This window comes from Oryzias melastigma, linkage group LG14 (genome assembly GCF_002922805.2).
Source record: "Oryzias melastigma strain HK-1 linkage group LG14, ASM292280v2, whole genome shotgun sequence".
Lineage (NCBI taxonomy): Eukaryota > Metazoa > Chordata > Actinopteri > Beloniformes > Adrianichthyidae > Oryzias > Oryzias melastigma.
This window is the reverse complement of record NC_050525.1, coordinates 24,580,170-24,598,770: the sequence shown is the minus strand read 5'-3', so window position 1 is coordinate 24,598,770 and position 18,601 is coordinate 24,580,170. Positions and strand designations below refer to the sequence as shown.

Below are 18,601 nucleotides of genomic sequence, written 5' to 3'. Positions count from 1 at the left end.
AAACAAGGCTCTCATTCTTATTCCTAACAGGTTTAACTCTGTACTTTGGGAGAATTTCTTCATTTGTTTTACAAAAATCCATCTAAAAAATGGGATTCTAAGAAAAGAGAAAGAACAGTGCAATAAACCAGGAGTCTCCAACACTTAAAGATCCATTCAGGCTGATTTTATTAAGAGTTACTTCACCCTTTGGACAAACAACACTGATTTCTAATTATGTTTTTGTTATTATAATGATAAACATAACATAACTGTTGTTTTTGGCACAGATAAAAAGTAAACTTAAAGAGAAATAACCATTTTTTCTAATTATTAAATTGTTGGACAGAGATTGACTTTCTTTCAAAATAAAAGACTCTGGTTCACATAGGATCACGTCATTGCAATAAATGCTGTAAGTGCAATATCAGCACTGATTAAAAAAATACTATTTATTTTACAGTCAGTGGTGCAATTCAGCCAGACATTTGTAGATCTGACAAACCTAAATTAAATCAGAGCTAATTAAGAGACCCTTACTGGATTTTTTAACCACAAGGCACACTAAAAACCCTTAAATTTGTTCAAAAATAAAAAAAAATCCTGAAGTATGAATTCTGACTGAGCTTACTAACCTTCAATTGATTTTCTGTGGAACAAGGGATTCAAAAATCTGTTAAATTGCTTTAGTTTGACTCTGTTAAACAATGAAGCTGCAGTACTTGATGAATGGTTGGAGGATTACGTCTACCATAGTCATGTACTGTCCTTCAGCTGTTTGGAAATGAGTTAAATACAGTTTAAGTTAGTTACTTTTTTAACTTTTCTACTTAATTTTTCTTTACAGATATTTTCTCAAATAAAAATCTAAATTGCTAGAAAGTAAAAGAGCCACATCTGGCCCTTGAGCCAATAGAACATTTATTCATATTTCTTTTTTTCAAACAACAATTTTGTTTTTTTGTTAATAATTTTAATTCAGATACATATATACTACACTGAAAAAACATAACCTCTAGAATTAGGTCCAAAAGTCTTAAAATTTCAACAAGATATTCTTGCAAAGAATTATTAATTTCAGAAAAACAAATTCTAGTCACTTAGACGTTTTTGATTAAAATTTCCAATTAAAAACTTGATGAGATCATATTCTTGCAATTCAGAAACTAAGAAATTATCTTGTAAAACAAGCAAATTTTTACCAGTACTTCTTAAGATTCAGATTTTGTCTGGTTTTCAACCAAAAGCTTTTTTATTTACAAAAAGGGTCAAATTTTTGTTCTTAGTTGGACTTTTTTTGATTGGTTCAGCACATCTTCTTGTCTGCACCTGCCCTGTAACAACATCTGCTTCTAAAGTGAATTTTCGTGACCTTCTTGTCTTCAAAGGATACTTTACATCAAAGAGTTAACACATAAAGTTCACGAGCACACGCTAACCCACAGACCATCGTTTGCTTGTAAAATAGTTGTTTTAAATCAGTGGTAGGATGCCTGTCGTTTTCACTAAATTAAATATCTTCAAGCTTTTACTCTCAATGTTAAGAGATTTATTTAAAAAAATAATCCAAGTTTTAAAAAGAAACTTGCACAATGAATTTAAAACTTATTTTCAATAATTTACTCTGAAGAACACAACAACTTTTTATATTTGATTTGACACACTTTTTTTGTTTGTTAACTTTGGGGAGCAGCATTTAACAGCAGCCAAAAAATGAAAAAGAAAACTATAAAATTGAAAAAGAAAATCAAATTTTGACCCCTTGTGTTTTTCAGTGGTTAAACGAAAACTGCTTTCCTATTTGTAGAGTTCAGCCATTTAGTTTATGGCATAAAAAAACCTTCAATATTATTTTTATTCTTCATTTTTAAAGACTCAGACTGATTAAAATTGTGTTTTTGGCATTTTTGAAGTGGTAATTTTAAGCTTAAAATTGCCTTTTTGAGTATTTCTTTATTCAAATTGTTGTGAAAAAGCCTATATATTTATTCCAGAGAGCTACAAATGATGCAGAATAACCAACAGGCTGAACGTGTTCCAGGCAAATTCCGCTGTCCAACCAACAGTTGCTGTTGTTTGTTTTCCTCAGCTGGCTCATTTTCTGCCTCTCTAGTGGCTCCTGAGGGACACTTAAACAAAGAGATCAGCTCCCCGGGGAACCTGCCTTACAAATGCCCTGAAACTACCAGCTGAACAGCAGACAGCACAAAAATAATTATCATCGCCCATAAATTCGAGGAAGGGGAAAAGAGCTACTTGATGCATGTAATTTGACACTTTGGAGTGGCGATAACTTTTTATCGACACAAGATACAAAGCGTTCATGATAACACAACCTACTCTGAGTAAAAAAACACAGACTTTCTTTTAGGTTAAACTAACATAAGAATTTACCATAGAAATACACATGAAAAGCACTAAAACTAATACATAAAACTATTTAAAACGGATCACAGAATGGCAAAGTCTACTGAAAAAATGCAACAACCGTGTCAGACGCATGGCACACGCATGGCACCACACAGCCCATTAGCAAGAGGCAAACACCATGAAACAGGGTGTGGTTAGCCCTGAGGTTCTCATGAATATTCATGTGCACATGCACAAGCTGAACACCGAGATGTTTTCTCACCATCAAAGTCAAGCTGGATTCAAAGAGATTTTAAATGAACAGACATGGATGGAAGTGTATGTGGCAGGCAGCTGGAACCACGCCACGCTGGAGGACACAGAGTCACTCCACACTCATCTGACACTTCCACATTTCTTATTTAACTACATTTTTCTGGATATGCTTTTATTACTGCAGAATCCGTTAAACTTGATTTCGTATTTTATGTTTTGGATTTATTACATTAAATTTTCATTCAGTACCATTTAAGTTTTTTAATACCTAGCAGTCTTAACTTTACAAAATGTTCATCTTTACGTTAAAAACAAATTATTGATGCTTCTTGTTTGACAAAAAATGTAAGAAAACACTTTAAAACAAATAAACTACTCTAGATTTTATTGAAATTTCTACATTGAGATTGATATGAACCTGAAGATATTGTAAAAAGTGAAATATTGGATCAATTAGAGCAGAATTTTAAGTTGGTCTTTTACTCAAAATATAATTTCTGAAAATCTAATATTTTTTAAAGTAAGAAATGACACAACTTCTGTTGATTGATCCAATGTTTCACGTTTTACATCACATATTCGATCAGAATAAATCGCTCTGACATGCACAGAACTATCTAAAATACTGCTGTAGAAGAAGAAGTTCCATAGAAAACAAACAAAGCTGCACCATAGAGAAAGATTATATTCTGTGCTTGCCTTTAATATTATTATTATTATTATTATAAATAAGTAACTGCACATATTTTCTAAAAACATGCGGCCAGTGCTTTGTTCTTAGCCACATGGACCTGAAAGAAGGGTTAAGGTTTGGTTAATAACTACCAACAACATTAGCCTTGGGCACCCTGAAAGTGAGTGCATTTTGGCTGCACGTAAATACATGCAAATAACTTTATCCTTTATTTTGACTGTGCAAAATTATTGACACAAATTTACACAATTGTTTGCACGGTTTATCAGGACTTTCCGGATTTGAAAGCCACCTCCGCCAGCTCAAACACCGTCCAGAAGCCGCTCGAAAACACTGTTCTCCCACTAGACAGTTCGTTTATGTAGAACAGGACTGCGGTCCAAAGCCTCCTCTGGAGCGCACACTGTAACAAAGCACCGTAAGTTTTGCTCACAAACTCTCCACGGAATACGGCTGTTCGGGCGGAGCAATCCAAAGCCTCATCTGGAGAACACGCTGGTTACATATGACGTAAAAAGCAGTGCATTGATGACCTACAATCAGAATTAAATCGTTTACATGCACCACAATTAGATCAACAATCGGCGTAACTCATCTATCTCGATTGGAAGGAAATTGTGATCCGAATAAGTCCAGTTGAATCAGAAAATTCCGTGTTTACGTGACGCATTTTTATTACGATCAGGCGTTTACTCCGATTACTTGCATCCATGTAAAGGCAGCTATTGATACTGTATTACTACTGAATAAAAACGTAGCTTTAATTAAGCTGTTAATGCATTTTCTATAAGTTAAATTTGTATCAACACCAAGAGGTATCTCATTTTTAAATCCCTTTAACTGACTAATTGAAAAAGTTGGTAGAATGAGTTCAAGTCTTAAATAAAATTAGGCTAATATGAGACACTTCATCAATTTTGTGCTCCTTTACCTTTAAATCCTTAAATTAACTATTTTGTTCTTTCCATCCTGATATCACTTTGCACCTTTAGTCTAGCAGTGGGGCTTTAAAGCTGTGGCGAGTGTATTTTTGCAGCCTCTTCAGGCATTCTGGAGGTGACACTGACACATTGCATCATTTGGCAGTTTGACATGAGCCCCATCAACAAAAGAAATCAGAGAAGCTGGCATTCCTCGGGACAATGACACAGCCTGTGGGGGAGGCCCCGAGCAAACACCGAGGAAGGTCCGTGGCATCTGCATTGTTCTGGCAGGAAATATATCTCATATTCTTAAAAAGAGAAGATGAGAGTAACCTTCAACCAATGACACAAACCTACGGTCACATTTCACGTGCCTGAGAGCTTCCCACTCACCCTTTGTTTAAAACATCTCAGGGAGAGAGGCCTTTAAGATGGAGATTTACCCTAAAAGGCCCCCCAAAAAACTATAAAAAAAGAGTAAAGTATTTGGCTGAAATACTCAAAATGTAAAAATCTGGTGAATCTTGGTATGTTCAAAGTAAATCACCCCTGTGATCATCTTTTGATCTATTTTAAAGGGGTCTTTTCTTCTAAGGTTTAAAATCTTGTGTCAATTTCTGGGGCATAGTTTCTGCAGAGCGGCTGCAGTTTATCAGAAATTTGCCTCCAAGTTGTAGTCTGTTGCTGTGGAGTCAACCCTCCCACTAGCTTACAGCCCCCTTACAACCCCAACCTAACATTACCAGTGCAACAAGAATGGCGAGCAATATCATTTATCATTTAAATATCAAATATTTTCTAAAAGGTAGAAAAACAAACATATTTCACACAAAGGTTTAAGACAAAACTCCATAAATATTATGTTATTTCACCTTTTTATTGCACATCCACTTCAGGAGAGTGAATTAGCTTTTAAATGTGGACTAAAGTCTTGGATCTCCTAGTAACCTAAGTGTTAGATTTCTTCTAAGCAAAGCATGTTTTTACTCAAACTTAACATTCAGCAATCAACTTTAGTTCCAAACTAACCCGATTTGGGATGCTAAGCTTGGCTTTGGTGTGAAAACACACATTGGAGTTAATCCCACCCTTTCATGTCTGCGCCCCACCGTTACAGAGAGAACTATTGACAACAACTGCAGAGTAAATATTCCCAGGCTCCGTCCACCGCTCTCCTGAAGACACAAAATAATAGTCGGACAGGAATGAGAGAGGAGCGTGTGAAGACGCTCTGTGAAGGACTGGGCTCAGAAAAGGCGGGAAACGCCGCCTTTTGTGGTTTACGATTTCTCTGTAACGTGAGCCGCTGCGGGTTCCAGCCGCCGCTGAACGTGGCGTGTCGATCTCCGGGGCGTCAGGTGTGTGCAGCTGCTGCTTTAAGCTCTGTTTGCAAACCAAAGAGGGAGAGAAGTGGGGAGAAGAGGAAGAAACAGCTTCTCACTGGAGGTTTTTGTGTCTGTCCCTCTGGCATTAATGGGACTCCTTCCAAGGCTTGGCTTATGGCCCAGGAGAACGCCATGTGTCCCACAGATGGGCCTTCTAAAAATGAAGGGGCATCATGTGCAGATGGCCAGTTTTGCTTGGGCAGAGTTTGGAGACAAATTGGCAAATCTGCTGAAGCCTGAACCACGACTAATGAATGTCTGTTTTAAAAAATACTAAAAAGGAGCCCCATTCAATTACCGTGTTCATTTTTTAATTAAATTAAATTTTTTTTTTGCAAGATGCAACACTTGAGGATTGGTTATTTGGAAAATACAACAACTAAGAACAATAAATATTGAATTATTTGCTAATAATCCATCAAATATGTTGGTGATCCAGCCAAAAGAGGGACATTTCAAGTAAAAATTTAGTTAAAAAAATGTTTTTTATTGTAATATAAAACACTGTGCACATGAATTATTGTAGAAATTACATATATTATCGTATTAATTTAAAAACCATGAAACTTTTTGGCTTGTTCCCAAACTTTTACTATGAATTATGAACAAAATCCATCAAATAAAATTCATTTTTTGCACTTATATGGGACTCAACATCCCATCTTGTCATGTAAAGCAAAATGTTTTACCAAAAAAATCATAAAGTTTAAATAAAATACACAGATTTTCACTCAGACCCAAAGACAATCTGCCCTCTAAACATTTTGGAATAATTCATCAGTGACATATATTGAAAAAACTGACATAATTTGAGTCTTAAGACCAAAAGCTAGTCATCTAATTTATTTTTCTTCACATTTAGCGATATTTATTTAAATGTATGAAATAATACAAATTCAATCCAACAAACAACACTTCCAAATAGCAAAGCCGGTACGTTTGATATTTCAGACACATCGTGCAACTCGTGGTGCCAGCACCAAATTTGGGATGAATGTACTGAGCATTGCCTGTTGTGGTGACTTTGATCTAACTTTTCATTAAAAAGGACAAAATTCCAATTAATTTTGTCACTTTCCTCCTCATCAACAAACAGGTAGAAGTTAGAAGGGGTTTACCTCACATAGTACACAAAATGTAGTCTTTAAACTCGAGGGGTACCAACAAAATATTGTTATATGTTCAGTATCTTATATATATATTAAAATCTAGGAATTTTCATGGCTAACTTGTTTTTTGAGAGAGGGAAATCTAATGTATATCAAAATTTGGGGCTTGTACCACAAAATACACGATTATTTTAATAACCGGCTCCACTAAAACAAAAGAATTCAACTTTAGATTTACCGAAAACCAATCAACCAAATAAACACTTAAAAAATAGAATTTTATCTTGCTATAGTAACAAATTTTGTTGTGTTTTACCTTAAAATGTTGTAAATTTTGATGCAGTTTTTGTGAAAGTCCAACAAAAACAGAAGCAGTTGAAGTAAATACTCCACAGTAGAGGTGATGAAGTTAATGGTCAATACAGAGCTGTATTATTGAAGCAACAAAACTGCAGGAAAATTTTGACTTAAATAATTAGATTAGGTCTGCAGAAACTCAAAAAGCGTAGATAATATCATAAATATTGCTATCCAATTGCAAAAAAATGCAATAACTAATGTCGGTAAAAGACCCTTTTGTAAGGCAAATATTCATATTAAGAAAGTTTTTCAGTTGCCAAATAATTTTAGTTTAAGAAAACATGTTGAAGTGATTGGATTTATTTTAAATACTTTGTGGTGAGATCAGATTTTTCTGTTATTATTTTTTGACTTACAGTTGCAAGAGAAAGTATGTGAACCATTTAAGATTACCTCAATTTCTTTATGAAATGGAAACATGTGTTTTTTTTTACTCAATCCAAATGAGACAATGGAGAAAAATATTGCCCACTTAAGTCACACATATTTATACTTCCATGTCCAGTTTATGCATAAAACCAAGTAATTCCAAAAGGTTTACATAGTTTCTCCTTCAACTGTAGTGCAGAGTGCATCACAATTGTGAGTAAAAGTAGGACATACTTATACTCATGAGCAGGAAAACTGTAAACTCATCATCTTCGTATTAAAACATGTAGCATTTTTGAGTCAATAATAATAATGTGGATGACTGTGGTGCAAACAAAAAAAAACAGAAGTAAATGCCAGCAGATAAAACCAGCAGGAATGATTCAGAGACACAAACCTCAAAGCGCTGCTTTAATTTTTTAAATAAAGTCTGAAATATTCAAATTTTTAGGGAACATTTTGTTTCTCTGCTCAGGCTCTTCTGATTGACTTCACTCCTCTTCTTGATTGAGTTTGCCAGAACAACTGTCTCCAGCACTTCCACAGATCCTGGGCGGTTCAGCTTGGAATTTGTTCGCAGACTTAATGGCGTGCTTTGAATAACACACAAGTCAGGGATGTTTAGAGCAGCTCTTCTGCAGCAGAAAGGTAGTCAATACAAGAGAAATTCCCTCCCAGAAGGCTGGAGATCAAACTACAGAGGCAGCTGTTGGGTATGAAATCCCACTCAGACGTCAACCCCGCGCTACACATGCAAGACAAGGCCCGTGAAAGCTTTTCAATTTAGGCTTAAGGGCGCCTGTCAGTTCTCCTCCTGCCAGCCAGAAAAATACAACTTTGATTTCCTGAAACAGGTCTTGGATCTTCAGGGCATGCAACAGCGCTAAAGCACATACCAAAACAACAAACAAAGAAGAGAGAGAAGCACTTTGGTGTCAGTCTGACACAAAAGTTTTGAGCAGCTTTAAGCAACCAATCGTTTGAGCCTCTTTCATGACCCTAGAAACCCAGCATGCCTTGTGGCTGCATGAATATTTTTAACCTCAACAAAACAAAGCAGAACTTTGTTTAAAACATCGACTTAATTTGCGTCAGAATAGTCATTGCTTTTGAAGATTAAAGACTTAAAGGGTTATTTTAATTATAAATACGCAGTTTTAAGCAATTTTTTTATTGTTGTTTTCTAGGACATAGTTTCTGCAGAGCAGCAATAGTTTGTTACAAATTTGCCTCTGAGTTGTGGTCGGAATTGTTGGTGCAGAGAAACTACGCCCCACTTTCCGTCTGTCACACCAGTTATAAGCCCCTCACACCCCCAACCTAACATTACCGGAGTGACAAGAAATATTGGAGCTGGTTGAGCCAGATTCCAGTAAACAAAGACATGCATGGATCTAGAGGTCTACAAGTGTTGTGCTATGTTGCACGTCCAAGAATGATCTATACGTAGTTTAATGAGCTGCATTCAGCCCATGGTTTTCACACTGGACAAGCAGGGAGGGGCTTCTTTTAATTTAGCTTTTCTACTGTTTGCTTGTGTTTGTCCGCCACCAACAGTTGGCATGGAGCGAAACGTCAAAGTGGGGCAGCTTGTTAATGTTGCTAAAGTGAACATCTGCTCTAAAAAGATTTCTGCAAAATATGTAGAAATTGTAACTTTCCTGCAACGATAAAGAGCATCACAGTTTGGAATTACATAGAGTCAGAGTGTAGTGAAGTTGAAAACAGTTATGATGCTCAGAACCACAAAATGCACTTTTGTTATATTTGAGTCAGTGAGAACAAAACTTCCTCTTTAGTTAAAAATAGTTCCTCATTTGATTTAAGTCTTGTTTTGATGCCAGAAATGAAAAAAGGAAAGAAGCTGCATGATTCATCAAAGGTTTAATATCGTCCTAATTGTCTTCATTTGTAGTTAGCTCAAACACTTCAACTTTAAGCTAACAAAAGTTAAGATGCGTGTTTTATATTCAGTTTACTCATGATCCAAATTAGTCGACTAATCGTAAAAATAATCGGCGATTAGTTGACAATTTAAACGGTTGACAGTTTGAGTCTAAGGAAGCCAAAAACGTGGATTTACAGGCGTTTGCAAAGACTTTTTATTTAAAATGACCACTTAAAAGAAAGTTGTCGCGATTAGTGTGAATAGATGTTAAGTATGGTGTGGAGCAAGGAGCTTGTGGCCCATCCGGTGTATTTTTTGTCACAAATATGAGCTTTAGTCTACTCCTAAATCACGATTGGAATAAAAAATTCCTTATTTTCTCAATATATGTAATCAAAAAATGCCCAAAAGCACCATTTTCATTAGGAAGGTAGCCCCATCTTCTCTGCAGCTGTTCTTCATTAATCTTCTGCAGGTCAAACAAACAGCTAAATAAATGTAAACAAAAGCTCACTACTCTGCTAAGGACATGAAATTAATTTAAACTATAGGATGGTGTTCAGTAGTTCTCATGTTGACCTAAACATCGGCTGAATTAGCTTACATCCACTTTACGCTGCAGCAAGGGTCCATTAAAATAATACAGGGATCAAACAGCACACTCTCCTTAATGAAAACAATGAGCCAATGCATCAGATTATATGGCTCTCAAGAGTGGCTATCACTCAGACTAAAGCACTAATCCCACGCCAACAACTGCAGCCAACAGCTGCACACTTTCTGCTGCACGCAGACAAGCCCAGCAGCGGTGCCGGCATTCCCAGGCACGCAGCCACAAACAAAGTCTTTTACAGGAATACCGAATGACTCCTTTTATTTGAGCTACCACTCTGCAGTTTCCAAAAACACGTCTTCTTATCTCAACCACAAAAACAACAAGCCCAACATTTCAGGAAAAGAAGAAAACCGCAGACCAAACATTCTCAGGTTACGCTTTCCACACAACCAATGTCTTATAAACCTTTAGAGAACTATTTTTATATCATCTTTAGTACTATTTCAATTGATCATAGAAATGTATATTAATTAAAAACTTCAATACACAGTTTATATCTTTTTTCAAAAATAATCAGGACTTCTATTTAATGATCCAATCGGAAGCACGGATGTCTGACTCAGCAGAACGTCTGAGACCTTTCTCCTTTCTGCTCTTCAGGGTCTGTCAGTTAAGATGGTCTAACACTTTGTGGCTGAGCTGCTGTCGTTCCCAATCCCTTCCACTTGGTTACAAAAACAGCTGACAGGGAAATATTTAGCACAAGGAGAAATTTCACGACTGGACTTGTTGCACAAGTTGTATCTTATCACTGAAATCCTGAGAGCTCCTACCTTGAATATTTGTAGAGGCAGAATTTTACACACCTGAGGTTGCAGAGCGCATGGATTCAAGTTATTTAGGTGGTGGAGGGAAAAGCTAGAGTGTGTTCCAATCGACTCGAAAAACTTATTCCACAGTTTGAACCTCGTGTGATGGGTTTAAAGTACTTTGGTCAGAATCAGAAAAGTTTTCATCCATCAGAGTTTGCCCTCTCCATCTCAGGTAATGAAACTGCAATTACATTTTAAGATACGTTTTTGTTCCTTAATTGGAAAACGGAAGACTGTATGTATACTTTTTTGTTCGCTTTTGAGACACTTTTTCTTAAAGAAAGGAACCACATTCTACCTCAAATCCATGTCGGCATGCAGCTCTCCCAAAAGGGGAAAAGCTTCCCAAAAGAAAAAAGAAGAAAAGTCATGATTCTTTTATAGATTTTAAATGAGGGATGTAAAAAGAGAAGAAGAAAAGCACTGGTTGAGTAACGTGTCCCTATTGTGCTGTAAAGCCTGACTGACAACAGCCCTGGTGGCCTTCACGCGCTAATCATTGCACTGCTACCGTTCTCACTGGACCAGTCGGAATTCCACAGTGGTTCTACGTTGTGATGCAGCACAAACAAACCCACTTAAAGGAGCAAAAACAAGACTCTATATCCAAAGAAAATGTCTTTGAAAAGTTTTTTCACCTTGAAATGAAAATACTTTACATTTGTGCCTTTATGCTCCAAAAGAAAATTGTTTTTTCAACTCAGTTTTGTCATTTTTGACACCAATGAAGCACAATAGGAGTGGGAGGACAACAGAGCTGTGATTACAATAACATCAGTTCAGTTTAATGTTGCTTTGGGGTGTTTTGGTTGTGTCATCAGCCTTGTTTAAAAGGTTGTGTTTTCAAAATGTTCTTGTTATTTTTCTTATGATGGAGGACATATATAAAGAAAATTCAGCTTAAAATTGCATTTTTCAGAAATCCTTTATTCAAAATGCGGTTGAATTATCTTGTAGTTGGGACGTATTACCTACAATGGTTCCTGCAAGCTCCCTGCTCCGCTCAATTCCGATGCATCTCCTTGTTGACGACTGGATCCATGACCCCCGTGGTTGGGCTGGGCCTCGGAATACATGGATACCCCTTCCAACTGTTTCTGCACAGCAGTACCGAGGCTGACCGTTTCCTTCGAGCTGACGCGGAAGTCCTGCTAAACGGTGTGCGCGTGGAGAGTGCGCACGGTATCCGCTTAACCCCCGGTTCACACCAGACACGTATTTTTCCATGGGTATGTTTATTTGTCGTGTGTTGTGTGTTTATTTTCATCTCTGCAGTCTGTTTAGGTACAAACATATGATCACATTTGTCAATCGCAGTATTTTATTGTGAAGAATTGGTTCTATTTTGAAAATTAACCAGATTTTCTTGTGTGTCTTGGCGTTAACTTCCGGTTAGAATTGATGAAAAAAATAGGCCCTACTCCAAAACAATCGCTGGACAGCGCTTCGCGTCTGGTGGGAACTACGCCATAGGTTAACAAGGCTGCCGAATGGAAGCGGCCTTCGTTCCACGCCGCTTCACAGCGCTTCTGCGTCCGGTGTGAACAGTTTTGTCGTTAAGGATTATATTGGGGGAGCTGGGTGGGTGGAGGGAGGAACCGCTGGAGGTAAGGGAGCTAATTTTGTGTAAATGTCCTGTTTTCTTTGAGTGTAGGCTATATGCTTTAAACACTGCATTTTTATTGAGTATCTTATTTACTTCTATGTAAAACTCTTTGTGTTTCAGTGGAAGAAAACGTTTGAGTTTGAAGTTTGATTCGGTCAAAACTGTACAATGTCGCTCGCCATTTTTGTTGCACCGCTAATGTTAGCTTGAGGTTGTGAGGGGCTGTAAGCTAGTGGGAGAGAGTCTAAACCAGGGGTCTCCAAATCCTTGAAGACAAGAGTCATACATGTTTTACAACCTACCTGCCAATGAAGCTCCTCATTGACCAAGTAAGGCAGGTTTTTTGGAAAAACCAGCAGAAAGGCCGGCCCTCTGGGCCTGGATTTGGGCAACCCTAGTCTAAACAAAGGGATGATGGGACATAAGTCCCGCCCACAACTCAGTGACGAGTTTCTAATGAACTTCTGCAGAAAATATCTCCTAGAAAACTACACATTTTTTTTATTTTATGGCTAAAAACAGCATGAATATAATAATTAAAATAAACAAACAAACACTGGGAAGGACTTTAAAATAGATCAAAAGGATCAGAGTTAAACTTTAACCAGTTTTCATAGTTAACATTTCCTCCATCATTACCTGTGTTGTCACAACACAGTCTGACCATGCTTGAGCCTGTAAAACAATAATTTAAACTAATTATAACTCTAAATTTCACTGGTCTTGCTTATAAATGCATTTCACTGCTAAGACTTAACTGTTGCAACTGGCTTTGGGTTGGCGTGGGCCAAGCGAGGACTGCCAGTAGCTGTCTGATCTTGCAGCATTGAGGGATGAAGGCTTGTTTTGTTAGGAATATTTCATCATGACATGAATCAGGAGGGGCCATCCACTGTGTCTACTTTCTGTTCAGTAAATGTCACAGTAAAAGGTTTGCCGGCCCTTAGATTTACTGCGCCGCACGGCCCACTCAGCTATTCTCGTAGCACAACGGGAGCATCATGCTGATGAGCATTGGACTCTGAAATCAATACAGGTTTGTGAAAAAAAAAATACATCAACCAAGCTCCATGTTTGGGCCTCTTTTCATCCAGAGGATGGCTTCATTTCCATGCAGGAGAAATGCTTTTAGTCACAAATTGTATTTTAGTAAGTGCCCTTCAAGGTCCATTAGGGAGTGGGTCAGTTTAGACGCAGGCTGATTTACAGGGTCTTGGGGTGTGCCCCCCGCCACCGAGACCTAATCCAAAAACAGACAGCTTACTCCGTCTCCAGAGGAGGCAAAGGGAGATGAGGATTAAACAGTCGTAACCCAATTAAGACAAGGCTAAAAAACAGGGTTTAATAGAAAAAGAGGGATAAAGGGAGTGAGTTTTGCCCTTTTGTGAGATGCTTAACAGACTGGAAAGAAGGTAACTCTTATCTTTCATTACTCTCCCATTTAACCAGGTGAGTCAACTGAGAACCATTTGAGAAAAGTCCCGACAAGCAAACGGAAAATGAAAAAGTTTGACTTCACCTCAACTGTTTGCAATTCACCACTTCAATTAAATATGGATTCATCTTTAAACGTTCACATATTTTGATCTTTATGCCAATTTTAGCCAAAAATCAAACAACTGTGTAGTTTTTAAGACCTAGTTTCTGTAGAAATCTCTGACTCGTGGTGCAGATGCAGAACAACCCCGCCTCCTCTTCCCCTCCGTATTGCTGAAACCTCTCTGACTTACATTCCTTCACACCTCAATCTAATTATATTAGCGACGCAACAAAAATGCTGGGCAGTATCGGAGCTATCCAGTCGTTTTGAGTCAGATTTCAGCTCAGATGTGGAAAAAGAAGATGTTCATGGATCTATTTGTCTACAAGTGGATCCATCGGAATGGAGGCGGAGCTTGTGGCCCACTAGGGCTGCCACTATTAGTGGTGATGCCACAGGAAGTTATCGGAAATAACAACACACCAACAGAGATTGAAAGTGGGAAACATAAAAACTAAAAACATTTTTAAAAAGTGAAGGAAGGAAGATGTATTATTTATTTAATAAACTATTCTAATTGTCTTTATTTCTATTTATTATATATTTTAAACACTTCAAGTTTAAAGCTTAAGGTTAATAAGTGTGTTTTACATCCAGTTTACACATGACCCAATTAGTTGACTAATTGGAAAAATAGTCAATGATTAGACGACTATTAAAGTAATATAATTTTATATAATTATAAAATATAATATTTAAATAAAATGCAATATTTTTCAAACTGCCTTTTTTCGTCTGCTCCTGATTCACAACAATTTGAATAAAGCAATGCTCATAAATGCAATTTTAAGCCCCTTGATATAAAATCTCTTCTTCAAGAGAGAGACCTGACCAAGAGGCATCGCACATATGCAAAAACAAACAAAGAAAACATGATATATAACAAATGATCTCAAGGATAACATGACACAATCAAAAAGCCTTGTTTTGAAGACACTTAGGAAGATGTGTTCCTGCAGTCACAGAGAGTTCTGAGTGCTATTCTATGAGATAGGAGCAGCAGTGGAGAAGACAGTTTTCTCCAGCTCTGTGCAGATCATGGGAGACATCAGAAAAATCCCACGAGATCTTGTTAAAAATACCATATTTACTGGAGTGGGGCTTACATTTTTTCCCTAAATACAATTTTTCCTAAAACTACGCATGTAACGTAATAAGAAGTTAAAGTTTTATTAATAAAAATGGAAATTTCAACATTAATAAACACACCAACCACCCTCAGGTCCTCCTTCCCTGCATCCATAAATCTCCTCTTTGGTCTTCCTGTTTCTTGGTGTCTCCTAACTCAGCATGGTCTTACCAACATCAAGATCGTCCCTTCTCCCCATGTCCATCTGCTTCCTGCATTTATCTCCAAAACATCTTCATGATCTGCTCCTCTGATGGATTCATTTCTGATCATCCTCAACATCTTGACTGCTGGTCCCTCCAGCTCATGTCGCTAAACCAGCACCACGGCTGCTCTCACCAGTCTTCTACACCAGAACATAAGCTACTGTAGTGAACCATTTTCTCTCAGAAATCTAGGTTCAACAAACTTCACAAAAATCACAAAAAACACAAAATATAATAAAATGCCACTTTGTGGATCAATAATATGCAATCAAGGGCTTATTCACATTCAGTGTATTCCCAAAAGTCCCAATATGAATCAAATTCAGATTTATGTAATATGCTCTTATTTTTACTGATTCATTGATTACCAAACTTTAAGCATAAGATGAGAGGACCTTTATAGATAAAATGTCCCTTTTTTCTTTCCAAAGCAACTGTATGTGACACAAGAAAAGCAGAACACGTTTATTTAACTCAGATGTCCGTTTGTGGCGAAACCACCAAACTAAAGTCATAAGTAAAAGTCTCATGTCTCCTAAAATCCAATGAAATTGAAGTATCAAGATGCAGTCTCAGTTAATCGTATAAGATAAGAAGTTCTTTGTTTTTAGCGTTAGATTTGACACACAATAAAATGCTAAATAATTCTAGAAACATCCTCTAGCTCCTCTCCTTCTGCAGAAGTCCCAGCTGGTGCTTGGCCAGCTGAGGAAATATAATCCCTCCTGGGAGTCCCGGATCAAACTCCAGAGCCACCACCCAGCTGACCCAGCCCACTTAACTTCTGAAGAGAGGCGCCCATGGAGGACCTCACCTTTGATGTGAAGAAATCGGGCCAGTACTCTTCTAAAACATGGGTCAGTTTGTAAAATGTACAATTCCTCTGGGTGGTAAAAGAACCAAAGCTCCAACTCATTTTTTAAGCGAAACAAATAAGATCAAGGGTGTCAAACTCAATCGCACAAGGGGCCAAAATCCAAAACACACCTTAGGTCGCGGGCCGAACAGGATAAACATTTACTGAACACTTTAAAACTAAAATTTTAAAACTTTAAGGTGCTGATAGCTGATAACGCTGGAGCTGCGCCAGCTAAAATATTAGCTAAATGCCAAATTAGACTAAAAAATATGTAGGTTAGCCAAAAAAGCTAGCAGGTGGCTGAAATATTAGTTAAACTACAAACAGCCTAAAAAACAAACACAAAAAGCCTAAATTAGCCAAAATAGCTAGCAAGTGACTGAAATATTAGCTAAACTTCAAAATAGCATAAAAGACGGAAAAAAGTCTAATAGTCTAAATTATTCAAAACAACTAGCCAAATAGCTAAAATATTAGCTTAACTCCGAAATAGCCTAAAAAAATTTTAGGAAATGCCAAAACAGTCCAAAAAGCTAGGAGAATGCTAATTTTTAAAACTGTAACTTTTTAACACAATTATGAATAACAAAGATGCAGAAATATCATTCCAGAATAAATCAAATATTTTACTCTCCATCAAAATATATTTTGTCAAAATTATACAAGTTAAAAGTAAGCGCAAGATAACATTGGGTGATTAATAACAATAAAATAAAATGATCTGGAGGGCCAGATATGAGTACCCAGGGGCCACATTCGGCCCCCGGGCTTCGACTTTGACACATTAGATCTTACAAATCAGAAGTATTTAGCAAAAAAAATTCCTGGAAATATTCTCAAAGTGAACAGATTCAATAATAAATATTTAATATATGTCATTCATTCTCTTTGATCAGATTCAAACAGTTCCCCTCCATCCATGGAGTGCTGTCACTTCAGACAAAACAAAGCACCTCTACTCCTGACCTTGGACTGATGTGGGAAACTGTTGGGAATATTTTCACTGTGACTAGATTAAATAGATACAAAGTATTTTAGAGAGAAAAATTCTATCAAAAACCCTCCTAAACTGCCCAAATCTCAACAGTTCATGGATGAAACAATCTTACAGTTTTGATTTTCCCTCATCTGAAGCTGAGTACTGACTGATTCTCACAGTGAGGCGCGTAAAAACATGCTCCTTCCTCACACTGATGTTATTGTTTTGATTCGCTGAGTAAAAACCACAATGGCTTCTGGCATTTCTGTGGACTCAAGTCTGCTCCGGATGGAAACCCTGCGGGTCCACATGATGCAGGTCCGCTGTGGGTTCTGGATGCCCTCAAAGCTTTAATAACTTCTCCAGACTTCGCTTCACGAGGTCTGAAAATCCTTTAAAAACGCTCCTGACATGCAGGTAGGCAGGCAGGCGCCTGCGCGCTCCTTCTCTTGTTGTGCGCAGTTAATTAGCGGCATCAATTACGCAGTAATTAATTGCAGCTTTTAGCAGTTGAGATCTGCGGGAGTTTAAACTCGCGCCAACAAAAAATGAAAAAGTGAATAAGTTGAGAAAACAAGTGTCAAAAAATGTAAGTTGACGCACAAAAAAGCGCACTTTTGTGGAGAGTTTACGCGTAAAAATGTTCCAAAACGCCACATTTTTCATCAAACTTCATGGCGGATTTTTACTTTCTTTAAAATTTAAATAAACATAAATTTTTATTTAAAGTTTCACTCACCGCTCCGGGCCAATAGGATGTGGAAAAGCAGTAAAAACGCTCTTGGAAGGAAAGCCATGTCTTCGCTGTATCCAGACCAACAACTGAAGGCAAGTGGAGCGTCGACGGAGGGTTAGTCAGCAGCAGGAGCCGGGAGGAGGAGGAGGAGGAGGAGGAAGGGAGGGAGGGGGCACAATTAAGTCTCCGTCTGGCGGGTCCTCCTCCTTCTTTATAATCGCAGCTTTCTGCCACAAACGTGTAGCCTACACTTCTCCAAAGTCCTCAAGGTCACGAGTGAATACTTTTCCTGCCTTATCGCTCCTCCACACCTTTGAGCCTGAACAAAACTGTCAGGATTCCGCTCCTGCGCCACCAGGAGGTTAGGACTTCCTTAAAAAAGCCAAATTTAATTTACGCAGGTATACACCAGACTTTAGAGGAATCATATGTATGCTTCCTATCTACAGCTGACAGGCTGAAAGCATTTTCTTTTAACCTTTAGTCCTGTTTAGTAAACACACACAAAATAAGGAAGAAACTTCTTCTGCTTTTGATTGAAGTTTTAAATATTTACAGGGTTTTTTGGAGCAGCCAGAGGAGACTCACAGTCTGAGCTCAGAACAAAGTAACAACATAGATGCAATGTGTTGGTTATTACCACTGCTGGGAACTCGTCGTGCAGCCGGTTGGAGTGGAATTCAGACACTGTTTACACACATTTCTAAACTTTTCCTTGTTGGGGGTTTATCATCAGTCTTATTTTGAATCCACACTTGCCTCTGCAAAGATAAAATTAAATAGTTT

The 18,601-nt window shown here is 37.6% G+C and overlaps 1 protein-coding gene across 1 annotated transcript in view; it reads right to left on the bottom strand.

The window, feature by feature from the left end:
• The window catches only part of mcama (melanoma cell adhesion molecule a), an 82,765-nt gene extending 64,802 nt beyond the window's left edge, over positions 1-17,963 (bottom strand). The window contains exon 1 of the mRNA XM_024266280.2: positions 17,819-17,963. Within this exon, the coding sequence (XP_024122048.1) occupies positions 17,819-17,876 (58 nt within the window). The 5' untranslated portion in view covers positions 17,877-17,963. The remainder of the gene's footprint in view (positions 1-17,818) is intronic.
• Between the last annotated feature and the right edge of the window lie 638 nt (positions 17,964-18,601).